The sequence below is a fragment of the Tasmannia lanceolata genome, unplaced genomic scaffold (assembly GCF_043159265.1).
Source record: "Tasmannia lanceolata isolate RefF3 unplaced genomic scaffold, GAP_Taslan_0.1 ptg000015l, whole genome shotgun sequence".
Lineage (NCBI taxonomy): Eukaryota > Viridiplantae > Streptophyta > Magnoliopsida > Canellales > Winteraceae > Tasmannia > Tasmannia lanceolata.
The window spans coordinates 44,173,931-44,201,900 of NW_027518692.1; the positions used below are offsets into that span (position 1 = coordinate 44,173,931).

A 27,970-nucleotide genomic window follows, 5' to 3' on the forward strand; every position below is an offset into this window, starting at 1 on the left:
CTTTCTCATCTATTATAATTCCTACCCTTCAAAGAACTTCACTCTTGGACTTTTAGCCAACTCAAACCCCTTTCTGTTCACTCCCTCACCTTTTCATACCTTTTTTCTGTTCTCCTCTTCAAAAACTTTTGAACTTTGTAAGATGGCCACTGTTCATTGGTAGTTTTACTGTTTTCCTTGGTCAAACGGAGTCTGGCTTATTCTCTCGAGTCAGGAATCAACTCAGAATAGAAAGTAGGTGGAAGAACATAACAATTGGAAGCCCACTGTTGCAAATAAGGGAACCTTTGGACGAGGTGCCACCAAAATGGGTCCTTAATTATATGAAATAAAATTACTTTAAGTTAATCTCATTTGCAAATGGAACCCTTACCTAAGAGCTCTTTGGAAGATAACTATTATAACCATCTACTTGCAAATAATAATATTTAACTTCACAACTAGTTTGCATATAAATTATATACAAATAAATTTAGAGGTATGCAAAGCAGCAAAGGGGCCATAAATCCTTGAAGTTTAAGGTGACCCTCCATACGAAAGGCCCACATTAAATGAGCACATCTTGTTGTTAATTATGTAGGCCGTCCATGCACTGGGCCCTGCATAGATGGTCAGAGCCCCTTGGACACAATCCTAGCCATTTGATCTGAAACGAATTTTTGTCAAAAGAAGTTTACCCATGAACTTTCCTATAATACTTAATGAGATTGTTGACCATTTGGGATAGCAAACCAGGGTTTATTTTATTCATTGCTAGACTCATATAACTTATTCAAGCTAGATAACCAATCCAACAAACAGCTTAATTATTATCCAAGGATTTCTATCCCCGTGGTGAACAATCTCATAATTACTTTTACTCATCAAACTTTTTGGCTTACATTTTCTCTTCATTCTTATATTATAAACAGACTTCAATAGAGGACACACCGGCTCATTCAAAATCCAAGATCATTGATCATCACAATGCTGACTGTCAAAGAGAAGATTATTGCAACTACAACAATGAGGACTCTCACAAAGCACATGCTCAAAGAGATTATTATAGCAACTACAACATTGAGATCGCTGACTCTCTTCATCTCAGCTTTATGTTGGATTCCAGCACCAACACGTCCGGTGAAGGAAATGGGCTTTCCCTTACCTTGGGCGCTTCCGTTTGAATGTAATTCAAATTGACAAAATATTAGAGGTTCAGTTGGCAACTACAGAGGAATTAAAGAAAATTTTCTTAGTACTAAATGCTAATACAGTACTAATTAATTTCAACATGACTTGCATACAAAATTTAAATTGATGTAATTCTTGAATATCATCATTCTCATTTTGTTTTGGGCTCTGTTCATTTACACCGTCCAACTTGTCGCATCCTTGTAGGCTCGCAGGAGATAAGAAATTTACAGCCTGACATAATATTGTACCATCTGTGTTGGTTTTATAAACTTCAAGTTGTTATTATGAGATTCATGGGTTTCAATATGAAACCTGTTGGTGTTGTTTGTGCTATTTTAGCAGGATCAAAAGGCATGTCCTATTCATTAGAGTTGCAACTCGGGCTGGGCAGTTCGGGGTTTCCAGAACCCTAAACTAGAAGCTATCTCGCATAGGGTCGGTTTATTTGTTTAAAGACCCTAGATTCCTAAATCCGGCCCATGGTTTTCTCAGGTCGGGTTGATGTGAATCGGGTAAAACTCTAATCATTTACCCCACCAATTTGCAGCCCGCCCTACTTTTCATTCATTGGTTTGAAAGTAAAAAGGGACTTAGCGCATATCAACCGGGGAAATCTCCATAGATTAGATGGTTTTATTAGTCAAATACGAATTACATTTGGGTAGCATTCTTATTTAATTGAGCCTAAAAAATTTGAGTGGTTTGGATCATCTAATTGGTGGGCTCTAGCCATACTTTTGCTTGCTTATTTATTTTAGGAAAAATTTCCAAGTGATGTCGGAAAAATAGGGAAATGTCCATTTGAAGTCACCCAATTCCAACATGTCGAAGTGGTGTTGATATTTAATTCCCGCCCGGAAAAAAGACTGAAATGCCCTCACGTTTGAAAATAAAAAACAGGCGAGACTTACTTTTTACTTCAGTCATTTTTTTTTCACCGTTTGCAAACCCTCGTTTTCTTCTTCCTCTGAAACCCAAGAGCGGCCGGAGAATCGTGGTGGTCCCGCTGTTTGGAAACCCTCGTTTTCTTATTCCTCCAAAACCTTTGCTTTTTCATCTACCTTCGCCGCCGCCATCACCCTCACCGTCCTCTTCCTTCCGGCGTTTAGTCTCCCGGCGTAAATAGGTAAGTGAGAGTTTTTTTTTTCAGTTTTTTTTGTCACTGGTTTTTCCGGCTACTTTCCCGGGAAGACGGATGGTGGGTACCATTGAAAATCCCCCGTTTAGACTTGATACCCCCTCTAAATATTGGATAACCCCCATGTATATGTTGAAATATTGTTTTTCTTATGATCTGAAACCTATTTTACAACTAATAACTGATTTTTGGATTTTTTAGCATTCTTGGGACTTGAGAAATTCTTGATAGCCTGTGTAGATAATTGATAACTCCAGTTTACCATAGAAAATCTTACTTTTTTGGTGTATTCTAAAAAGTTATTTAGTTTCCTTTGATTTTGTTGGTGTGTTCTGAAGAAGTTGGTATGGTATAAATTGATAACCTCAGTATAGAATTGGATAGCCCTTGTTTATAAATTGATGACCTCAGTAAAAATTGGATAACCTATGTATATTTGGATAACCTCCGAACACAAAAATTTTCAAAAGCTTCATCTTTAGATGCAAGAAAAGAAACCCATTTATATCTAGAATAATCATCCACAATGACTAAAACATATCTGCTTCCATTAAGACTACAAGTCTTCATAGGTCCAAACAAATCCATATGCAACAATTGTAATGGTCCAGAAGTAGAGATGATATTCTTGGGTTTAAATGAGTCTTTATGTTGTTTACCTAGTTGACAACCTCTACATACAAGATTGTTTTCATATTTAAACTTAGGTAGACCTTTAACTATCTCCTTAGAAGCAAGCCTAGACATGAGGTCCATATTACCATGGCCTAGCCTTTTGTGCCAAATCCATGAATTGTCTTCCAAGGTAGAAGACATTTCACTTCTTGGTCATCAAGCTCTTCTAGGGCCAATCAATATAGACTTCTATCTCTAGCCGTAATAAACTTGACCTTGTTCTCATTTTCTTTCTTAACTATGCATTTGTTATTTTTAAATAACACTTCACAATCAACATCACATAGTTGACTAATACTAAGCAAGTTTAAATAAAGACCTTCAACAAGAAATACATTTTTAATACTAAGGCCTTTAAATTTAATAGTACCTTCACCTGTGATTTTCTCTTTGTCATTGTCTCCAAATGTGACACTTCCTTTATCTCCTGCACTTCCTTTATCTCCCATGACAATGCTTGAGAATTTGGTGGGGTCTCCTGTCATGTGCCTTGAGCATCCACTGTCCAAATGCCATTTGTCCGTTGTGGATCTTGAGCTCAGGCACCCCTACGAAACAAAATTTAAGTCTTGGTTTTAGGTACCCAAACCATGTTGGGTCCTTCATTGTTAGTATCACAAGACTAGTCCTTCTTCACCCAAATATAGTGAGAGGATCTTCTAAATCTACATACATAGTTATAATGTCCAAGCAATCCACAATAGTGACATGTAGGAGTATAGGATCTAAAGCTAGCAAATGAAGCATTGGACTTAACAAACTTGTTTTTGTAAGCAACCTTCTTTTAGGAATCTTGGTAATCGTGACCACGTTTTCCAAAAGAAATCTTGCTTTCCAAGATCTCATCAAGTTTGTTCTTTTCACATGAGTGTTTAAGAACAAGATTATCATAGTCATTATTTAATCTCTTGTTCTCAAAACATAGCTTCTCAATATCAATATAAAGTTTATTATTTTCCTCTTTCAAATGGTCATATTTACAACTAAGATTTTCACATTTTCCACTAAGCAATGTGTTTTCCATAACTAGTTTATCATTTAAGGAACTTTGCGCATCAAGTTCACTCTTTAAGTTTCCAAAGTCTTTGGTTACCTTTTCAAGAGACCTTTTTAATTTTTGACTTTTGGAAATTTCAAGGAGCAGTGCTTCCTCAACTTCCTGACAAGTTTCTATTAACTCTTCTATGGTAGGTTTTTCATTATCATCATCATTTTCATTATCACTATCACTATTATGAAGAAAAGAATCTAAAATTTGACTTACATTGAGTTGTAAAGGATCGCTTGTCATATAACACACATAGTTTGATCTTTCATCTCCACTTGAGTCTTTTTCGGATGAGTCACTCAAGTCATCCCAATTTGCACTAAAGCTCTTCTTCTTTTGCATGAGGTATCCAAACGGGCCCTCAGTGAATTTATCAATTGAATTCCGATGGCTCATACATCGAAAGTCGTAACAACAAGGGCAGTGAACAAGGGCTCGCCTACATGGGAAAGGGTTATCAGAAACAACTTTGGGCTTCCCTGATCTTCGCCTTTAATTGATGATTGTACGGGATGTGAAATGGCCGCAGCAGTATTTGGGATAAGGCACGGCCTAACAAAATTGAATATGAAGGAGCTTGGAGTGGTAGGCGACAGTAGTGATGTCATTAAAATCCTGATGGAACAAATTGATCCTGTAAGATTCAAAGGTCTGCGGGAGTATTTGTTGAAGTTATAAGGGTTTGATGTCGTACTACGAAATGAATTAAAGGATGTAATTAAAACCCTGATGGGACAAATTGATCCTGTAAGATTGGGGAGGGTTTGTGGACATGGATTTTGAGGTTTTATGATTTCTGTTGTTTTGAAAGAGAGTGCCACATAGAATATTGGGAGTTCTTCTGAAAGAGTCCTGCAAAATCCTATCTCTATTTCTTGTCTGTTATCAATATCCCAAGGATTGTTATGATGTGGGACAGAGGCCTACCAAATAATGAGTAGCCAGTAACAGTGGGCCCACCTTTTTAGGATGATCCAAACCTTCCATTTATTGGGCACAACGTAGATAGGCCAGACAGGCTGCATAAATCTTCTCTGTTTGATTATTGAAACCTCTTCAGATTGGAGGGTGAGTATCATCCCATGTAGATGATTTATGGGGTACGGCTTATTTACATTGTGGCACATCAAATGAACGGTTTGGATCATCCTAAGAAAGTGGACCCCACTATACTTTCTGAAAAATAATATAATTTACGCACATACATTATATAATGTTGGTGGCTGACTCTCTTCATCTCAGCTTTATGTTGGATTCCAGCACCAACACGTCCAGTGAAGAAGATGGGCTTTCGCTTACCTTGGCTCTTCCTTTTGAATGTAATTCAAATTGACAAAATATTCGAGGTTCAGTTGACAACTACAGAGGAATTAAAGAAAATTTTCTTAGTACTAAATGCTAATATAGTACTAATTACAACAAGACTTGAATACAGAATTTAAACTGAAGGAAACTGTATTAGTTGATAGTTGACACTAAGTGTGGTGCTTATGATGGGATTGAGTTTTCATCCATGGTTTTATCCTATAATTGGTTTCTATTTCTTATAGATGAACAGAGAAAATGTATACTTATGTTAGTTGTGGCTACATTTTTTTTTTCTTTTGCATAACGGCCTTAGTTTATTGAGGAAAAATATATGAAATTAAGAAGATTTGAAAGCTTAACTTACAACAAGCTTCTCTTTTTTCACTTTTATTAATAAAATTTCAAATTAATATTTCAATCATTATAACTTATACATTTTCTTACATGAGGAAAGTGTTCTAGATAAGCTGATCTGAGCTATAGCTCAAAACCATATGTGCCCCATATTTTTTGGGGGATCCAAAGCATTCATTTGGAAGGTGTGCGTACCAAAAATCAGCCATCAAGGATCATCCTAACCCTGCCATTTGTGGAGGGAAAAAATGGGCAGAAACATGGACACACGTTGGCTATCCATTTTCCCCTCCACCTTTGATTGGGTTAGGATGATCATACAAGGTTGATTTTTGGTACACACCCTATCTCTGGAAGGGCCTTCCAAATGAATGCTAAGGATCCCCCAAAAAATGTGGGGCCATGTGTTTTTGAGCTATAGCCATATAAGCTTATCTAAGCTATAGCTCAGGAACACTTTCCTCTTCTTACATTTACAATCATTTATTTATACTTTCATGTGCAAATACTGTTTAACAAACGGTCGTTCATGCCTTACACCTTGAAGCGAACAATTACTAGGTTAAACCATTGAACTTGCTAAGCTTTATTTAAGAGATGCCATGGTGGACTATGTTTTTATAGTTTTATATTTTTTTCAAGCTTTTGGTGTGGGCAACTCGACAGCAATCTTGTACACCGTAAAACATGATTGGGTCGGGTCCACCAGCACCCACTTTATCATTATAAAGTGTGATATGAATGATGTGCAGTTAAGTGATAGTGTAGGCGGAGATCCAATTGGCAGTGTTAAATTTTTAAAGTGTATTTTTTGGGTAGCTTTATTATTTTATTTTTTTGAGAGATGTAGTGAGGACAAAATTGTTTTTTTTTTTTTTTGTGTCCATGGGCATGTAGGTCATTTTGCCTAGCTTGCACATGTGTGCTCCATCTTGTTCCACTGCCCACGTATTTCAAATTCAAAATCGACTTGGAACTATAACCCATCACCACTTCCCTAAGCATTAAAGTCACCATTTTCTCATACCCACTACCACTTACCTAAGCCATTTACTTCATGTTTCCTATTAGACCAAGCCTAATCTCATTAACTCCATTTTGTAGAGATTTCCCACTAGCTAGCAAGTCCTCCATTGAAGCTCTCTTATGTGCAAGCTTATGTTGAAGGAAAGAAACAACTTACCCCATATTTTCTCCATGTGTTGAAGCTTTCTTCCTTTTTATTGTTCTTTATCTTGTAGTATTTCTTCCATCATATATTGGAATACATCTTGTTGGTGATTGCTTTTCTTCTACTTTGGTTGTTGATCTTGGGCTAGTATAAACTTCGGTTTCCCCATTTGAGAAGTGTATTTTCGATTTTGTGAAATCCTTTTTTCTCTATATGGTATCAGAGCTACAAAGGTGGTAGTTGGTGCTTGTCAAGATTTTCTTGGTGAAGAAGTCCAATCGGTGCTCCGGAGATGGATATGAGTGGAAGATTATTGGACTCGGCATTGAGTCACTAAATCAATCAAACTACAAGATTTGGAGACATGGGGTCTTATTTAGCAGAGAAGATTTATTGGAAATTGTTTGTGGTAATGCCAATGTGGCTCTGGAAGATACATAAGAAAATGCCAATGTATTGAAGGCGTGGAGGATGGTGAATGCCAAGGCCAAATTTCTTTTGAAGAGGTCTATTTCGCATGACTTGTTTGAGCACATCATTGGGTGTAAATCGGCGACTAAGATTTGGAGTACCCTATGGATTGTGCAACGAGAAAAATATGGCTCGTCTACAAATGTTAGAAAAGGTGTTGGTAAATACTACACTAGGTAGTCTCTCTATTTCTCAATTTTTTTTTAAGAATATGAATTTTTGTTCAAAGATTTTTCTATTGGATTCGGAAGAGCTTATTTCGGAGGCACGAATGAAGCCGCATATTATTCGTGGCTTGAAAAGAAAGTATATTCCTTATGTTACATCGATTCAAGGATGGGATGGCTAACCATTTGTTGTGGAGTTTAAGAATCTTCTTGCTTTACAAGAATCTTTGACTGGACAAATGCCGGGTTATTCAACATTCATGAGTGAAGAAGAAACATTGTTTTCAAGCAACAAGAAGCCTTTCAACTAATATAAGGAAAAGAAGAGTGCTTCATGTAAAGGTGGAGATGAAGATTCAGTATGGATGATGGAAATCAAAAGGGTATCAAGTGCTATCGATGTGGCAAACTTGGGCACAAAAAAAAATTTGCCGTATGAACTTGAAGGATAGCAATATAGCCAAAAAAGTTGATCCAAAACATAAAGAAGTTTGGGAAAAGATTTTTTTTTACGGAGACTACTACGATGGCTGTCTTCTTATCCATTAATTTTGTGGATGATTGGATTGTCGATTCTGGTTGTGGGCATCATCTTACCGGTGATGAATCGAAGTTCTTAAAGTTTCGAAAATATGAAGACAATGATGCTATCATCACGGCGGACAACACTATATATCTGGTAGAGAAAGATAGGGTCATTACCATTGGTGGAGCGAATGATGATCATATTATACTTAAGAGTGTGTTTCATGCTCCCGGCATGAAGAATAACCTTTTCTCGGTGGCATATGTGGTGGATGCGGGCCATTATGTTTTATTCATGCCTAAGGAGGCAAAATTTCTTTGGAATATTTCAAGCTTAAAGGCGGTTGTTGTCCATGCCGGTAAAAGGTTAAAGATCTATTTGTTTTATCGACTTTGACTTTATATGTTGATAAAATGAGTTCAAATGATGGCGCTTCAATTTGGCATGCTAAATTGGGTTATATTAGTATTGACAAGTTGAAGGTCACGGTGATTAAGAATCTAGTAAATGAGCTACGAAATTTGAATTCCTTTGATAATGGAAAGGTGTGTGAGGGTTGTCAATATGGTAAGGCACGTCGTCTTGCACTTGACAAGTCCCTTTTAAGGTGCAAGGCCCCATTGGAGCTTATCCATAGTGATGTAACAAGACCTTTTAGGACACCTTCATTTTCCGGCTTCCTCCATATGTTATTTGTTGATGATTTTACTAGATTCACATGGGTGTATTTAATAAGGAAAAAATTTGATGCATTATCTAAGTTTATATATTTTAGGAAGACCGTTGAAGGTGTACTTCATAAGAGGATCAACCAGCTGAGAACCGACAATGGCGGAGAGTTTACTTTGGATGAATTTTCTACATTTTGTCATGATCAGGTATCCAAAGGGATCTCACTTGTACCTATACGCCTCAACAACATGGAGTGGGGGAGAGGAATATTAGACATCTTGTGGAAACTTGCAAAAATTGGTTGTATGCAGAGAATTTACCCAAGGCCTTATGGGCGGAAGATATGACATGCGCAACTTATGTGATTAATAGAATGCCTCTTAGCCCGATTAATATGAATTCTCCTTATGAGTTGATGTTTGGGGTGAAGCATAGTGTTAATAACTTCAAGGTATTTTGTTCAATTTGCTATGTGCATGTGCTAGAAGAAAGGAGAACCATGTTAGATGCTAAGGCAACGAAGTGTATTTTCATTATGTATGATGAAAGGAAGATAGGTTGAAAGTGCATGGATCCTACAACTCAAAAGTCCATTGTCATAAGAGATGATGTGTTTGATGAAGTCTCTTCCTATTATGGTTTGGATGGTGGTTTCACAAATGGTATGGGTGTTGGTGATCACAACCTTATTTTAAGGTTGAGCCTCAAGTAACTATGAATTTGCTGGTGACACCAAATGCTCCAATGGAATCTGGGTCTTCTTCTTTGCCGACGGTGGAACATGATGAAAGAGGGAGTGATATTGCATGTCATGAACAAGAAGATAAGCGAAATGAAGAAAATAATGAAGATGAGTGTAGTGCATCACATCTTAGAAGATCAAAAAGAAAGATTTTCAAGCCGACGCGGTATCCGGATGAAAACATGGTTAACACTTATTATTATTATTTTTCCGATATATTTGATGGTAATGAGCCTTCTTGCTTTGATGAAGAAGAAGGAATCAAAGAATTGAATGTTACTATGGATGAAGAGATAAATGCACTTGTAAAAAATGAGACTTGGGATCTTGTTCGTAAGTCTAAGGATGTGAACCAGGTCACATGTAAATGTGTGTACAAATTGAAGCTGATTATGAGGAAACTAAAGGCTTCTAGAATCATATGGGTTGATGGCATACTGCTAAATCAATATGTAGAGGTTTCATTCGATTTGTTTTGGATTTAAGTTGAATTCCATTCGAATTGATGAAATGACCTGACTTTGCTCGGTCTGGTATTTTTTCTACTAGGAAAAGTGCACGTGCGTTGCACGTTTGACCCAAGACCTTAAGTATAATACCATTTTAAAAAAACATGAGAGTACAAGTATATTATTCTTCTGATTTCATTGGACCCACAATGTACCACTTCATTGCCATGTGCTTCTTACCATATTTCTCTCTGTATAGAAATGTTGAGGATGCAATATCATGGTTAAAAAACACAATTGAGTTCAAGCATTACAATCATTATGATAGATAGATACATTCATAAGATGTTGTTACATTACAATCATTATGATAGATAGATACATTCATAAGATGTTGCTAAATTACAATCATTATGTTAGGTAGGAAACAACTTACAAAATTACCTAGGAGGAGATTATGAAGTGAAAATAACAGAAATTTAAGACCAATGTCATTAGGAAAGTTTGGAAAGGGGAAATGGAAATTCAGCTAAGATTAGACAAGCAACATGGTGGATCTTCCCAATAAGTCTATTTCCTTGAAGCTAACTTGGAACCCATGAGAGAGGGAGATCCAAAACTCAAAATAGACAAAATATGGATCACTAAACCTACAGTTTTAGCAGATCAATTGTCTTGAGTCACATAATCAGCAAGGTTGAGTCCACAACTTTACTTTAAGCTAGCAACATACAACAAACAACATCAACTGCTAGAGATAAGGGTTGATGAGAGCAACGGAAAGTGCTGGACAGACACTGGAACAATGCGGAATTGAGTTTCTCGTCCGTTGGACCTGACCTATAGTTAGGGGGCCATACATACCAAAAGGTTAGAAGAAGGAATGCACATATAAGATTATATAACCAACCCACCCAGCTGCACGTCTTGCCCAGTGGAAGGAATTGATTGGCGAAGTTTGAAATGGGTGTTGCATGGGGCACCATTGTCCCTCTCATTTGTTTCACTGCCTTCTCTTCTTCCATCTGCAAAACATAGCTTCAAAATAAATTAAAAAAATAAAGCAAAAGACAGAAGTGTTTTTTTTTGTTCCAACACAATCTAGCAGTTGCAAAGCAACACACGGTGAAACTGAGATATGGGCCTAAGCGGCCTAGCAGAAAGAATAACTAATTGACTACATGCATGTTTGTTGAAAATGCATATATATAACACACATGTTACAAGCTTGTACCTCTTATACATCATTTTTTTCTCCTTGATCTGCACAAAAATGTAGGTTGTAAAATTGGACAGCCATTGCAGCCACATACAACCATTTTTTTGAGGTTATTATATTCAAAGCAACCATATTTACATATAAACCATATTCAAAACAACCATATTTACATATAAACCATATTCAAAGCAACCATATTTACATATAGACCGTATTTAAAGCAACCATATTTACATACAAACAGAGTTCAATTTTTAAAATATGCAAATTTAAGTCATCGTTTGTTCTGGAGAAAAAGTTTGATTATATCAAAAAACACTTGTAAGTTCGTCATCCTCCTTTGCCTCCACCTAATTTTGCATATCCTGAAATAAATTAGTTGAAAATAATAAATGATTTGTACAAATAAGAACTTAAAGACAAATAATAAGAATTAGGGACAAAAAGTTACTTTCCATCAAAAAAGATTCGTAATCTTCATGTGCCATTGAGTTCATTTCAACTTTGATACCCTGGAATCCATCATTTGAAAATGATAAATCAATTGTAGGAGTGAATATTGCCAAAAAATAATATGAAAGAGTTGAAGTTTTAATGATTTGCAAAAAGAAATGGATGAGCTACAAACTAATACAATCTAGTTATCTGGCAGAAGTGCAGCTATTTCTGCTGGAGGCTTTTTCCACTCTTCATCATCTATTTCTTCAATGTCAACACACGTGTATTGCCGTGAAGATTCATCCTTAACTTGTCTTTCCGAAATCTTTATGGTAAAAGCATATGACGTCCACAAGCATTTCTCTACACGATTAATGAAGTTGATACTGTCTGTTTCCTAAATTAACAAGGAGACAGAGTATTTAAAAATAATATTTAAAAAAAATAATTAATGGCAAGTTATATAAAGTTCACCTTCATTTTTTTCAGCTCATATGCTTCACAGCCTAATATTTTTTCCACCTGTTTATCAAATACACTTATCCAAAATGTCCCAGTTTTATCTCCAATCTTTATCCTCAGTAAATATCTGTTGAAAGAAATTTTGTGAGCAAAATAATTATATTTTCAAATTCTAATAAAGGGTAAACGCTACCTACCGATCAGTAACCTCAAACTTTTTTGCAAAACAATGTTCACATTTTTCTGCATTAATAAATTTTTCCAATTTCTTTTTGCAAACCGTGCATGCTGGATACCATGGATCTTGTCTATTGTTGATTTCAATAATCCAGGCGTGTACTTTGTAGAGTTGGACCTGAAGTAATGAGACAACAGCTTATAGCCTAAAATGCTGATTTTGAATCATAATTTTCATACACGGTAATACTGACATTGTAAAGTATATTGTAATACCTGTTTATCAAGCAGTGTACCATTAATAATTGCATTGATGTTGGTTGGAGTAGAAGCCCTACGTATCGATGGTATCTGACTTTTTTGTTGTTCTTTGTGCATCTCAACTAATAGCGGATGAGTGCTTGCCCTGTTAGAGAATATAGAGTTAGTTATAGTGTTTAAAGTTTTTTTCTTCAAATTTAAGCAATATTTAAAAATGAATAAATAATATTACCATTCTTTTAAGACTTTAGCTTCTTGTATTTCTGAATCTATCTGTATGATTGTATCTCCAGTTGTGCAAAAGGATGTTCCTATATTTCAAATGAAGAAGATAAGTCTAAAAAATAAAGCTATTTGATATAGTCATAAATATAAGCTTAAATATGGATAAAAATGCAATGACAAATACAAACACACACAGACACACATATAGGACATACATAATATTTACCTTGAAATTGTTGAACCTTAATAGACGTCATAATTACAACTGGATTTTCATCTACTTTCTCAGCTATAATTTCTCCTTCCTCAGTTGCCAATCCTCCCCATAACGTTAATTGCATAGGCAATGTGCTTCTACAATGATTAGAGAGATTAATATATTTGGTGAGATTAATATAAATAATGACATACATACCCTGAGTCAATGATCTGAAGTTGTCGTCGAGTAGTTGTTGTCCCATCTCTCTTCCGAGTTGTATTTAATGGTGGACCCATGCTGACCACAATTACAATGATGTCTGTAGAAATAAAACATCGAAGCATATGTCAAATAATTTATTTAAATAATATCCTATTAAATATCTATGAATATGCTCACCTATATAATTGTTCGTTCCAAGATATTGCTCAGCCATCTTCAAGGGTACAAACTTATAGTTGACTGTCTCAGTAATTTGTTGTTCACTTTCAGCTTCTCTTACAATGGTGTGCTTGTTGAAAATGATTTCCTTACCAGACCCAGAATTGTAAGGAGCATTTGACATTTTCACCAAAGCATTTGAAATATAATATGTCCGCCCTATATGTAGCTTGTCGGCAAATAAATTTATAGCTTCGGTGAACAATGCAGCTCGGATTTGTGTACGCTTAAAAAAAATACCAGTAGAGAGAACGTAAGTATACAGAAATCAGAAATCATTTGTTTAGTGATAACAACAATATAAAAAATTGTAGAATAATAGCACCTTATTACTTTTTATACCTTCTCATCCATTAAAGTTATATTCATGACAGATCCATATCCTTTTTCAGTGTTAAAGAATCGAATATGTGCTTTATGTAACACAGAGCATTTTAAAGTCCATTTGAAGTCCCCAGGAATCAAGCTTGCTACAGAGTCCTGATCAGCAAGACGATTGCTTTTGTCCTTATCCATATTCAATATCTATCTGTATCACATTAGTAGTTTCTTCCAAATTAATACACTTATAATATAAATAAAATACATGAAATATGTGTGGGGAGAAAATTTACCTTGTAATACGTAATATATCAACCACGAGAAAGAATAACTCTATTGCTTCCACATACACATCATTTATAAAATATTTCTTTGTAAACAATATTTTTAGTATATGTGGATAGTCTTGATACGTCTTTTGTTGGCTTTACCAACACTTTAGTTGTATGCTTTGATACGCCTCTAGATAACGCGACATACAGCTGGCCATGAGAAAAAACTGGCTCTGGTAAGTATACTCCGACATGGTGAATGGTTTGGCCCTGAGCTTTGTTGATCGTCATTGCAAATGCAAGCCGTATAGGAAACTGTTTTCGTTTAAATCGAAAAGGATAAGTTTCATCTTCAGCTGGACATAAAGGTATCCTGGGCAGCAAGACCTTTGTTCCCTTGTGGTTTCCAGAAGAAATTTCAGCAAATATCACATTCGGCTTAAAGCTTAAGCATGCTAACTTCGTACCATTGCAGAGTCCATTCTTTGGATCTAAGTTCCTCAATAACATAATTGGACAATATGTTTTCAATTCCAATTTGTGTGGAGGCAATCCATTTGGAGTAAGTGAGTTGAGAAATTCTTCTGGGTAATAAGTATGTGTATCATCCACAGCAGTATCATAACTGTAGTATGTAACTGCATCACCTCTACAGTTTCCAATAATATTTTTATTCAAATCATCAACATACTCATTCTTTGTGGTCAATATACCTCTTTCTGCAAGGTAATCACTACCCAATATCTGCCTATCCAAATCTGGAAAAATGATGTCAATCAATTTCTTCTTATTATCTACGTTATCTTCGTACTCGATCAACATGTCAACTGGAATTTGGACAAGATTACCAGAAATTGTATCTTCATCACCGTTACCTATTCGTAATAAGTAATCACTGAATTCAGAATCATTTTTTGCACGCATATTTTTGGTGAGTAGTAAAATTTCCATTTCCTTCCATAAATAAGATCTCACCAAACTTGAATTAATTGTTTCTTCTCGTGTGGCTCGTGGTACAACCGGAAGAACTTGTCGGAAATCGCCTCCGAAGACAATAACTTTACCACCGAATGGTAACAACGATTCCATAATATCTTGAAGCGCACGATCTAATGCCTCGACTGCATATTTCTTAGACATAGGTGCCTCATCCCATATAATTATGGCAGCTGCTGCCAATAATCTTGCCGTACTACTCTGTTTAGGAATCCCACATACGGTATCGACTTTAACATCAATTGGTATTTTGAATCGTGAATGTGCAGTACGACCACCTGGAATAATAGAAGCTGCAACACCAGATGTAGCTGTGGCAATAGCAATGCGACCTGATGCTCTAATTTTGGCAAGCAATGCTCTATATAAAAATGTTTTGCCTGTTCCACCAGGCCCATCAATAAAAAAAATCCCATGCTTACCATCATTGATACGCTTCATTATTATTTGAAAGGCACATTCTTGCTCAACATTCAACTGTGAAATGCCCTCCACATCTTCAGGAGGAGTTATAATAGATTTTTCTTCAAGGATTTCTTTCAACAATGCAGCATCTGAAATGCATTTTCTTGATGGTTTCGGCAAATCATAATTTTTTAACGACTTTCCCATACTTTTGAGGATGGGATCTAGTTCATTTAATACATAGGAAGCCTTTATGCTGGTACAATTCTCTGGAATGATTCTCAAATCTTCGGCCATATGAGGTAATATTGCATCCCACAATAATCTGACATTGTTTGGTTCACAAAAGACCAAAATTGTAGCAAATAATCTTCGTAGGGATGATGGCATCGCAAAAGTTGATGCCTCTTGCAAACAAGAAAAAATGTCAGTGTCGTCCTCGAGAAGCCCATTTTTTTGTGCTGCCTCCCTAAATGTTGTGCATAAATTCTCGTTTACTATCAACAAGCAAGTAAAAGATGTAGCCCCACGAATGTGATTTAGTAGCAGCCTTAGGTAATAAGTATCACCCTCAGATGGATTTGCAGCCCGTATCCGTCCAATAGCTTTTTGGTTTTTTCTTCTGGTCCAGAAACGACCTGTTTCATTCCAAACATAATATTCAGGGAACTCACGATAAAGATATTTTCTAGCGTCTACATCTACAATATTCATATTAAAATATTCCGTCAACATAGTACGAGTAACATGCTCCTGTTGTAGAAGTTGCGGCAACTTCTGATTTTCCCAGTAAGTAACAAATTGTTGGTTCGGCAAATGAAGCTGTAAATTTATCACTGACGGATAGATCTTACATAAATCAAACCCATATATTCTCCAAATAGCTTCAGGGGGGGATACCCATCGAGCATTTTGGAAACACTGTATTTCATCAACCGTAGTTTCCACATCAGCTTGCATGACCTGCATTGCAACTCTATCATGTCCCTTGTATATGTATTTATACAAATATTTAACTGCTTTGATACTGGAACAGATTTCAACATTTATGTGGCAGTTATACCGACCAAGCAGATAAGGATTATATGGGACAACCCATCGATTATCCAAGTATCTATTTCGGATATGCACTTGGCGACCATTACATCTTCTACGATAAGTAGCGTAACCGTCTTTTGCCTGTGTGGTTGTCTCAGAGAATGACCGTGGATAGTGAAATTTGCAGTGGCCATCTACCATACATGGCGAAGTTGTTCTCAAATTTCCACACGGGCCATGCATCATGTGTTTGGTAACCCTTTCAAACAATATAGGTTCATTATCTTCATCTGGGAGTTCGGCGCACACAATTGTATTATACTCATCAGGATTTAACATTTTACTTCCTTTTTCCATTACAAGTAATAAATGAGCATGTGGCAATCCTCTCTTTTGGAATTCAATAACATGAACATGAGCTACTATACGACCAAAAATATTTTTCTCGAATAATTGTTTCTTGAGATCTTCGAGTTTTCCTCGAAATATTCTTGCTGTCAGATCAGGTCTATTGTAAGCTTGTTCTATTGGTTTTAATTGCAACACTATCTCTTCCCATTCTGGATTACACGTCATTGTCAAAAAAAGATCAGGTTTACCGTAGCGTTGCACCAAAGCCATTGAGTCCAAATACCTGCGTCTCATATCTCGAGGACCTCCAATAAACGATGCTGGTAACACTATTCTCTTCCCTACTTTGCACCCATGCGTCTCCCCGGAGGCAACACTGTCCACAATACCTTGATACAAATCTGCACGAATGGTAGTTTGATGTGTGTAAAAAAAATTTAACCGTCCTGTCTCTACTTTTACGTACATATCAACTGCATATTGCTGAAATAATCGGCCACTATGGATAACATTCCATTTATTACTATCTCTCATCTGGAACATAAAAGCATAATATTCTCGGCAAGTAACATCTTTTGTGTTGTCGCTTCTACTGGTTGATGCTGCGTAATGATTTTCCACACAGGATTAGAATTTATAATTTTCTAAAGAATAATAGTTCGAACCTGAAAAACTATTAAACATATATTTACCATTTTCATGGCATAATAATGTCTCGAATTCTGCAATATTCTCACGAGGGACACTTGATATACTATTGTTGATTTTCAATTGATTGGATCTCCTTATCCCTTTATGCCAGCCTGTTTCTCCACGTGGGAATAGTAATGGGTATTGCAATGGATCATAACACCCGAAGTAGGATTGAATTTTATAAGAATGACCAGACTGTGACTGAACAATAATATCCCTTGTCCGTAGGCCTTCATTGTGAGTTCCTTCGACCCATATCGCGGCGACTTGTGATGCAGTAGGAGCATTATACACCCGTTGATCTATACCACAATCTTTCCTTATGATGATGCTGCAGTCTTCTAAAGACTCATGATGTCTTAGACTCCTTAGAAATTGGGAATAAGGGTTCATTTCTAAAATTGATATAAGTTTATCAACAATTTCCAGAGAAAGATCAGGTATATGACGCAAACGATTATTGCTTTCGTGTTCTGTATCATAAAAATATAACTGTAGAAATTTTGCACAGCCGTCAGTTGGCACCAATGAAGGAATGTAGTGGTGTAATTGCCCATGAATCTTGAAAGTATATGCACCTTTTTTCAAATTTGTAGTATTATTATCCACTTGTACACCCATTGAAGTGAAGGAAAAAATACTATTATAACCGCGAATAAGCTTTTGAAAATCTTTACAGTCTCTTCCTTCTCCAGTATACAATTGATAGAGCTCGTCCGGTATCTCATTAACATGTAAGATGACCTTTCCATTCTGACAACACAATGTTGGGGGCTCACCTCGGAATCGCTTAGCTTTACAATAAGCACAATCGATATCTTGTTGTAGCGTGTGTAGGGTGACGAATTCTGAAATCGTTTAGGTATAAATTAGTCGTACTTTTATTTCATCATATTGTTATGTCATATATGAAGTATGAGCAAGAACAAGGGTTGTACATAGTTTATATATGTAGATGCGAACCTGTCAGTACATTTTGGTTTCCCTCATCTAGGCTTTTCTTTCTTCTATATGCATCTCTCTTTTTTGCTCGCAACTCTTCCTTTTTTTCATGTGACAAGTTTGCATATCTCTCACGTTGTTTATTGCAACGATATAACCTCTCAGTAGATGTTTCTTCATGAGAAGATAGCTTCTTTCCAAAATCTTTTGTCATATTGTTTTCTGTAATTATAACTTAGCAACAAATTTAACATAATAAAATTCTTTGATAAAACAAAAAAGGTGGATACATTTAAAATATAAGTCTCCATAGCGCTTTTTTTTAATTATAAAGTATCAAACAAACATTGTCTTTAAGTGAGGTGTTATTATCTCAGTCAGTAAATTAAATACACGGAGATAGCTGCTATAAATAAACAAATTTGCATGAGTAAGCAATGTGTAACAGGCAATCAGAGCATGATGAATATACTTCAGAAAAAAGAAGAAGAATATGACAGTTAAGTAAATGACAGAAACACCTAATTCAAGCCAAAATCGCCATTCTCAAACCATCCAAACTATATTATGCAGAAGGAAGAATTCGGTGTTGTAGAGTACTCCTCTAATTCCATGAAGACTACCTTTGCTTGCGTAAATCTCCAAACATATTTGACAACATAGAAGACACCATGTTTTTATTTGAAAGATAAGGGACTATAAGGGCTTACACTATATATAATCTCTTGATAGAAATCTAAATCTATGAGATCGTTTTCTTTTGTCTGAATTATTTTTCTTTTGATTCGTATGTTCTGATTTCCAAGATTTTTCTTTGTTTGCCAAGTAGAATTCTTCAACCATTGTAAAATTTTCATTGCAAGGCCCATGTGTCTCAAGGACCAGACAATCTTTGATACTCTCGAACAGAAAAACTTTGTGTGGTTTCACAATATGCCTCTTGGTTTGCCCATGTTTATAGAGCTTAGAGGGTGACTCATGACTTCAGAGAGATGTTTGGGTTGTCTAAGGTCAAACCAAGAGAATCTGTTCTTCTTCAGCTGTTGGACGAGATGGGTTAGCTACCCTGGTTTTTTATTACTTTAGATTCTTCATTCCCTGGTTTTTATTTTTCTTTAGGCGATTCTGTCCATTTCTGTTCAAGTTTTGCTTCAGAAGTTAGTCCTATTTTCTCCCAAGGTCTGTTCAGTTCAAGTGGTAACACACAGTTCAGTGCACATTTGTTCTGCCTTGTTCAGCTCAGAGCACATATGTGTGTTTCAGTTCAGTTCGAACCCTCGTGAACTGGATGGGCTCTTCCAAACCTCCCGATCCTCAAAGACAATCCATCAAACCTCTTGATGCAATGCTTGCCATGAGAGAATTATAGGAGACCTCTTCAGGTCAAAAGAAAATCCCTACTCCTAAATCTACTTCAGAAAATCAGAAGCAAAAACGTAAAAAAAAAAAAACAGGAGTAGTCCCTCTTTGCTTAACCCCTTTCCTGAAATTTCTAAACCATCACCCCCCATGCCAACTTTGGACCTTTTCCTAGAACCTTGTTTGGGTGAGAGGTTGAAGACGACCCCTCCTAGGGGAGTTCTCGAGACTCCAGCTGCCCTTGTCAAGAGCATTAATTGTGATAACTTGTAATTCTCTATAATGCATGTAGATTCTATTCTCTCTTTATCATAACTCTAAAGTGCGTATTTGCTCTATGCCTTTATCCATGATATTCCTAGAAGAGGCATCTTGTTTCTTACAAGCAAGAAATAGGACTATTTTTTAGTTTTTTCTTCTCCTTCCAGGTTTGATCCGTTTTAAAAAAAATGGCCTACATCAAGTATACATAATTGGGCTCCAAGGGAGAGCTTGACGGAGGGAAAATTCTCTCAAGCTCTTTCAGAAATGCCATTGCTGTATCTGTTCTGCAGCTCATCAATTTGTTTGGAGGAACAATTTGCAACATCAACAACAATTTGCAATATCTGTTCTGCAGCTCATCTTGAAAGTCTTCACCTGCAAGGCCTAATATAAAACACCAAAGGCTTTTGTCCTTGAACATTGGGCATGTTTAGAAACGCAAAGGGAGAGGAGATCATCCTTTTGTTGCTGCTTCTTCGTATCATGTCTTTCAGATGAACTTATTTTCTTACCAAATATCATCTCGTCCAAATCATTCACGATGCCTGTCATCTTTGTTGCGCTCCCGAGGCATCATGTTCACTCCTCCGATAAAATCACATCTCACTTCAAAATGCATTGAATGTAACATTAATTACAATCGATAACTCCCCTCTGTTCCATGTACCACCTTCCCTGAAATCAGTTTTACCTCTGCTCGGTTATAATGTTTGAGAGTCCTTAAGATATAGCTCATCCAGATATTGGTTCGCAAGATCAATGGCTCAATAGCTATTCATCATTGCCAAGTGTATGGTGGAGAGTGAAACATGAGGTGGAATTGACAAGCATCAGAAGTACTTTCCAATTATCTAATTTCATGCAGTTTTGGCCTTTGTTAGGTGGAAATAAACAAACAAGGAGACACCCCAAAAGCACACATGGAATGATCCTAAAACGGGTAACACCTTCTCCAATGCATTCATTTCTAAAGCGTGTGCTCATGTATAACTTTTTGCTTGGCAAAGCTCGAGAACAAAAAAAAAATCTCTGTTCTAACCATTGGAGCATAGAACTTGAATACTTTCTTGTGCCCAAAATTCATCTAGGAAACCAGGACGGCACCTTAAATTTTATTAATAAGAAAAAGGGCAGTGATAAATTGACTCCCGTATATCTTAAATCGACCCCGTATAGAGCAGTGCTTAGAGAGAGAGAGAGATAGGGTCGACTTAAGATACTAAGAGGTCGATTTATCACAGCCCTAAGAAAAATTAGTTATAAAATAGTACCTTGCCTAACCCAACAAGAATCAAGAAGAGGTGTGAAAGCAGTCTCTGTGTTTTGTGTGTACAGAGATTGTTAGCGACCGGTGCCTCCATACAAAAATGTCTTCCATGTCGGTAGTCGCTCAGATTTCTCCTCCGATCTCGCCCAAATTATCACCGATTCCGACTCGGACGATCCGATTCTCGCGAGTTCCAACTCAGACTCGGTCTTAAAATATCTCTCCTCATTTTTTTCTTTGTTACTGAGGGTTTTCTAGAGGCTTATGTGTGGGTTCTGCATTAAAGACTCTTCGCCCTGTTTGGATTGTAAGAAAAACATTTCTTGCAAAAAGGACAATTTAGAGGAGAATAATATGATTATGGTTAATTTACAGGGATATCATCATAAATTGAAGGTAAAAATTGAATAAGGTTGGTTCATTTTATCTTTTTTTTCGTGTTAAAAAAAGTAGGAACTTTTAGCAATCTATATGTGAACCACAAGGAACAGGGACTCCATAACAGAACCTACTATAGCTGCATTGTGACTGTGTTCAATTCAAATTCCTTGAGATTTTTTGTAGAGAACACATGATCGAGTCTAACAAATGGATTCAAGACACCATATATAATGTACAAGCAGAGAGGTTCATCTCGGATTTAATATTAGTAAAAATGCATTGTGTTTCTGAGTATTATAGGTTCCATCTGTTATGCTACTTCACATAATCCTTATGTATTAGAAGAACAATTCAAAATGGGTAAGCACATATCATGATTTGTAATGGTGCAAAGCTACATCATAATCAAGGAACTGTTAACGGCCTACATGAATAAAGGAAGTACTGAAAGGATATGCACCAAACCAAAATTCAAATTCAAGCTCTTTATCGAGCCAAAAACAAAATTGAAAGTCAAGTACCTCGTAGAGGCACATTGAACAAGTAGTTTTGATGGATTTTCAAAAAAAGGAATCAGAGATCTCTCTAAAGCTTTCTGTAACTACAACGAAAATAAAAGGAAATAAATTTATTCAGTGGATTAACAATATTTATTATTTTTATTAAGAAAGTATGTTCAAAAAATTAAAAAGTTGAACAATTGTGAGAGCCAACATGAAATACATACTAAAAGCAAGTGTAACTACATTTGCATGCCCTAAAATTGGTCATTTCTTCAATGATTCAATATTTGTCGATAGTTCTTCCCGCTCGACTGATAAAACAGATGTTCTATGTTAGAAATAAATGGTTTGTGATTAAGTAAAATTTTCATGTTGGTTTCAATTTTGGCATGCTTGGGAGTCAATCAATGATTTTTCTTTTCTTTTTCTTTAGATTGAAAGAGTTAAAGCATTGGTAGACTTTTCTGTTCCCTTGCTGTTTGCATTGGTTCTGCTCCCCGTTTGGCTACAATTAGGAGGGTTTTCTACATGCTTATGTGTGGGTTTTGGGAAGAATTTTCTGTTCAGGATTTACTCTGCCTTTTATCAATTCTCTCCATCTTGGTCCTCCGTATACACATTATTGACAACAGGTTACAGTAAAAATTTAAAAATGCCCTCTATCCTGCCATGTGTAATTTTTATCAACCTTAGATTCCCTAATTATTGGGTAAATGTCACCGCTTCCGTCCGATTACTTAAGCTATTTTAGTGTTTTTATCTTCCAAGCTACCCTTACATAAACGTCCAAAAAGTAACCACCTTAAACAACATAAGAGGGAGTACATCGTGGACTTGTAAAAGTGGAAGAAATTCAAAAAGACAAAAAGATTGTTCCTTCCATTAAAAAAAACGGGGGACTATCTAGAACATCTATTGAGCATCTACAATATCGAAGTTGTCATCCACAACTTCGCCTGGAACCAATGGTAGGCGTGTTGGAGGCCTCAACACACTTGTCACCTCATCTTCTGAATCAAGGGTTTCTTCTTTTTTAACATCCTGTAAGTTCCCATCCTCTAAGATGACAGTGTCGAGCCCACTTATTACCTCCCTATAGTATTCTAAGGAAAGAGAGATGGGCTCCTCTTCTTCTACTTCCTCCATTGGCTCCTCTTCTTCTACTTCCTCCATTGGCTCGTCTTCTTGGACCTCCTCCGGCTCGTCTTCTTCGACCTCCTCTGGCTCTTCTTCTTCGACCTCCTTTGGCTCCTCTTCTTCCTCATCTTCTGGCTCTTCTTCTTCCACCTCCTCTGGATTCTCTTCATCTGACTGTCCTAACAACCATGTTCTATACTGCACGGCAGTCATCCGAGCACTTCCTGTACATGTTTTTCTAGCTGTCTGCTTAATGCGCACCATTGAAACTGCAATGTGGGTGACACTGATGTTAATTCAATTTCTATTTGAACAATATTTCTAAACAATATTTCTGAACCATTGTCTTAGGAAAAAGTAGGTACGACGAGTCTCAGATGAAAGGCGTATGTTTAAAAACCCAAACCATTTATAGAATTAGTAATTGCGATCCATGTAGACTTTTTCTTCCTTTCGTTTATTTGCTCTTCAAGAATGTGACGACGGATTAGGTGCCTTCCCATAGAGTACCACATCTGGAAGGAAGTTTAATCTTTCCTTTATTCTTTCTTTACATTTGATCAATTTACTCAAACCAATGACTCCCACTTGCATATTGATTTTTGGACTGATATGTGGTTTCAAGTCAGCCCACTACAAAGAGAGTTCATTTAATGTCTCCCAAGGCATTTCATTCTTTCATGGAGGGCTGAGAGTGGTTCCTATTGTTGGTATTTTTCTAAATGGAGAAGTTAGTCCAATAAGATAGGCTCTATCAAATTTTGGTAAGCATAGCTCCTCACCATATCTTTTTTGTAAGAGAATACTCAATTCATATGTACATTTTCAATGAGTGCTGGAGATGGTGTATAGATACTTAATAACAAGAAGATGAAAAAGCAGATTAGGAAGATAAAAGCTGAAAATTCAGCTTACAAAACCTAGCAGACCTTGAGGCTAACTCCATCTCTGAGTCTTCTCTATACTCAGATCTAAAAGATGCAAGGAGTTTTGGAGCAGGATTGGTAGCTTTCCAGTAAGAAAATAGACACCCAAGGAGGTTGACAGCAAAGTTGAGCATGCTTCCAAACTCAAGAAAAGGGTGACTAAGGAGCATAATTTGAGCTTGAATCATCTTAGATCTGCGGCCAAAGCTATCCTTGAGTGGTCTTCTTGAAGAGATCTATCACATCTGTGAAGAACTTGCCATGATCAGTACCTATTCTAATAGCAAAACCTACAAGGGTGTGAATCCATTACTTGTTGCCATGACATGGGGGTTCCTTCTTTAGACTGTATTTACTATTGAATTTTCAACAGATTTTCAAGAATTCAAGGAAGGAGCTTGAGATTCACCCAACGAGTCTTCAACATCTCAAGCTATTGCTTTGCTCAGGGAGCTACAGAAATTTGTGGGATTTCATCAGAATTGTGAAAAAAACCTCCTATTCCTCCCTGTAACTGACTATCTAAATTTTCATTCAATAGCACTCTATATCTCTGTTATTTGGAAACAACTTGTGCAACCTGGAAACGTATGTCTTTGAATTCAAAAGGGATTCGTTAGTTCATAGTTCTGAATGTTGATCTCCCAGTTTCTGCATTAAAAACTCTTCGCCCTGTTTGGATTGTAAGAAAAACATTTCTTGCAAAAAGGTTTTTCTTGAATTTATTTTCTTTCCACAATTTAGAGGAGAATAATATGATTATGGTTAATTTACAGGGATATCATCATAAATTGAAGGTAAAAATTGAATAAGGTTGGTTCATTTTATCTTTTTTTTCGTGTTAAAAAAAGTAGGAACTTTTAGCAATCTATATGTGGACCACAAGGAACAGGGACTCCATAACAGAACCTACTATAGCTGCATTGTGACTGTGTTCAATTCAAATTCCTTGAGATTTTTTGTAGAGAACACATGATCGAGTCTAACTAATGGATTCAAGACACCATATATAATGTACAAACAGAGAGGTTCATCTCGGATTTAATATTAGTAAAAATGCATTGTGTTTCTGAGTATTATAGGTTCCATCTGTTATGCTACTTCACATAATCCTTATGTATTAGAAGAACAATTCAAAATGGGTAAGCACATATCATGATTTGTAATGGTGCAAAGCTACATCATAATCAAGGAACTGTTAACGGCCTACATGAATAAAGGAAGTACTGAAAGGATATGCACCAAACCAAAATTCAAATTCAAGCTCTTTATCGAGCCAAAAACAAAATTGAAAGTCAAGTACCTCGTAGAGGCACATTGAACAAGTAGTTTTGATGGATTTTCAAAAAAAAGGAATCAGAGATCTCTCTAAAGCTTTCTGTAACTACAACGAAAATAAAAGGAAATAAATTTATTCAGTGGATTAACAATATTTATTATTTTTATTAAGAAAGTATGTTCAAAAAATTAAAAAGTTGAACAATTGTGAGAGCCAACATGAAATACATACTAAAAGCAAGTGTAACTACATTTGCATGCCCTAAAATTGGTCATTTCTTCAATGATTCAATATCTGTCGATAGTTCTTCACGCTCGACTGATAAAACAGATGTTCTATGTTAGAAATAAATGGTTTGTGATTAAGTAAAATTAGTTCAGGTTGGTTTCAATTTTGGCATGCTTGGGAGTCAATCAATGATTTTTATTTTCTTTTTCTTTAGATTGAAAGAGTTAAAGCATTGGCAGACATTTCTATTACCTTGAAGAGAAGGTATCGAAAGACAAACCAACCAGACTCTATATCTCTGTTATTTGGAAACAACTTGTGCAACCTGGAAACGTATGTCTTTGAATTCAAAAGGGATTCGTTAGTTCATAGTTCTGAATGTTGATCTCCCAGTTTCTGCATTAAAAACTCTTCGCCCTGTTTGGATTGTAAGAAAAACATTTCTTGCAAAAAGGTTTTTCTTGAATTTATTTTCTTTCCACAATTTAGAGGAGAATAATATGATTATGGTTAATTTACAGGGATATCATCATAAATTGAAGGTAAAAATTGAATAAGGTTGGTTCATTTTATCTTTTTTTTCGTGTTAAAAAAAGTAGGAACTTTTAGCAATCTATATGTGGACCACAAGGAACAGGGACTCCATAACAGAACCTACTATAGCTGCATTGTGACTGTGTTCAATTCAAATTCCTTGAGATTTTTTGTAGAGAACACATGATCGAGTCTAACTAATGGATTCAAGACACCATATATAATGTACAAACAGAGAGGTTCATCTCGGATTTAATATTAGTAAAAATGCATTGTGTTTCTGAGTATTATAGGTTCCATCTGTTATGCTACTTCACATAATCCTTATGTATTAGAAGAACAATTCAAAATGGGTAAGCACATATCATGATTTGTAATGGTGCAAAGCTACATCATAATCAAGGAACTGTTAACGGCCTACATGAATAAAGGAAGTACTGAAAGGATATGCACCAAACCAAAATTCAAATTCAAGCTCTTTATCGAGCCAAAAACAAAATTGAAAGTCAAGTACCTCGTAGAGGCACATTGAACAAGTAGTTTTGATGGATTTTCAAAAAAAAGGAATCAGAGATCTCTCTAAAGCTTTCTGTAACTACAACGAAAATAAAAGGAAATAAATTTATTCAGTGGATTAACAATATTTATTATTTTTATTAAGAAAGTATGTTCAAAAAATTAAAAAGTTGAACAATTGTGAGAGCCAACATGAAATACATACTAAAAGCAAGTGTAACTACATTTGCATGCCCTAAAATTGGTCATTTCTTCAATGATTCAATATCTGTCGATAGTTCTTCACGCTCGACTGATAAAACAGATGTTCTATGTTAGAAATAAATGGTTTGTGATTAAGTAAAATTAGTTCAGGTTGGTTTCAATTTTGGCATGCTTGGGAGTCAATCAATGATTTTTATTTTCTTTTTCTTTAGATTGAAAGAGTTAAAGCATTGGCAGACATTTCTATTACCTTGAAGAGAAGGTATCGAAAGACAAACCAACCAGTGTATCCAAGCCCAACTAACTCCAGAATCTTTGGAAGCTGGTAAGAAGCAACCATTAAAAACAAGTTTACCAAAACAATCCAACCCAATGGGCATTTCTTCCAGAAATTACAACAACCTAACGGCCAATAAAAATCCCAAATTACCGAAATTTAAAACCTTGGTTTCTGCTTTCAAAATAAGCAAATAAAAAAATAAAACCAGACTTTACCTAAATCTGCAGAAGAAATGAAGGAGATGAGAAGTGCAGGTAGAAGAGAATGGTTTTGGACGATTTAATATAAATAGAAATTACATACCATGGTTTCTTGCTTGACCAGGGTTTCTTGCTTGAAAGGAGATTCACTCAGAAGGGAAACGTCCTGCATGAAGCCCCATATGCAGAGAAGCCCACGCGGCATTTTTTTTGCCCAAAAGGAGGATCGATTGAAGCAAGTGTACATTTGGAAGAAGCAAGTGTCGAGAGAGATAGGGTATTTTAGGAAAAAATGGAGGAGAGGTAGATGAAGACTGTGCAGAGAAGCCCACGCGGCATTTTTTTTGCCCAAAAGGAGGGGAGGAGAGGTAGATGAAGATACCTGGTCGTTTCTTCTTCTTCGATTATGGCGGATATACCTATGAATCAAATGACTTAGATGCCCTTGTGAAATTGGCAGAATTCCTGTGTGCAGTATATAGTTTATAAAAGGAGATTAAGGGGTATAACATTAAGGGATACAAATGGAAATATGAAGGGCATATGAAGGGCAAACAA

The 27,970-nt window shown here is 36.1% G+C and overlaps 1 protein-coding gene and 1 long non-coding RNA gene across 7 annotated transcripts; both read right to left on the bottom strand.

The window, feature by feature from the left end:
* Positions 1-844: 844 nt before the first annotated feature.
* On the bottom strand, positions 845-5,069 carry LOC143846369 (uncharacterized). Its single transcript, XR_013234753.1, has 3 exons — positions 4,251-5,069; positions 3,357-3,534; positions 845-1,205 (listed from the first exon to the last, which is right to left on the bottom strand). It is a non-coding gene; the product is annotated as an uncharacterized LOC143846369 (long non-coding RNA).
* Positions 5,070-11,261: 6,192 nt separating this feature from the next.
* Positions 11,262-27,803, bottom strand: LOC143847475 (replication protein A 70 kDa DNA-binding subunit D-like). 6 transcript variants are annotated; one of them, XM_077356303.1, is made up of 12 exons: positions 27,516-27,803; positions 27,183-27,254; positions 13,275-13,542; positions 13,092-13,194; positions 12,903-13,027; positions 12,684-12,762; positions 12,467-12,596; positions 12,211-12,368; positions 12,026-12,140; positions 11,748-11,948; positions 11,565-11,625; positions 11,262-11,478 (listed from the first exon to the last, which is right to left on the bottom strand). In XM_077356303.1, the coding sequence occupies exons 1-10, from the start codon at positions 27,657-27,659 to the stop codon at positions 11,751-11,753; spliced, it is 1,392 nt and encodes a 463-aa protein (XP_077212418.1). In that variant the 5' UTR covers positions 27,660-27,803; the 3' UTR covers positions 11,262-11,478; positions 11,565-11,625; positions 11,748-11,750. The 6 variants fall into 6 exon arrangements, with proteins under 6 accessions (XP_077212418.1, XP_077212417.1, XP_077212416.1 ...); XM_077356302.1 differs by having other exon boundaries at positions 11,742-11,948; positions 12,903-13,030; positions 27,516-27,802; XM_077356301.1 differs by having other exon boundaries at positions 12,903-13,030; positions 27,516-27,801.
* Positions 27,804-27,970: the final 167 nt, after the last annotated feature.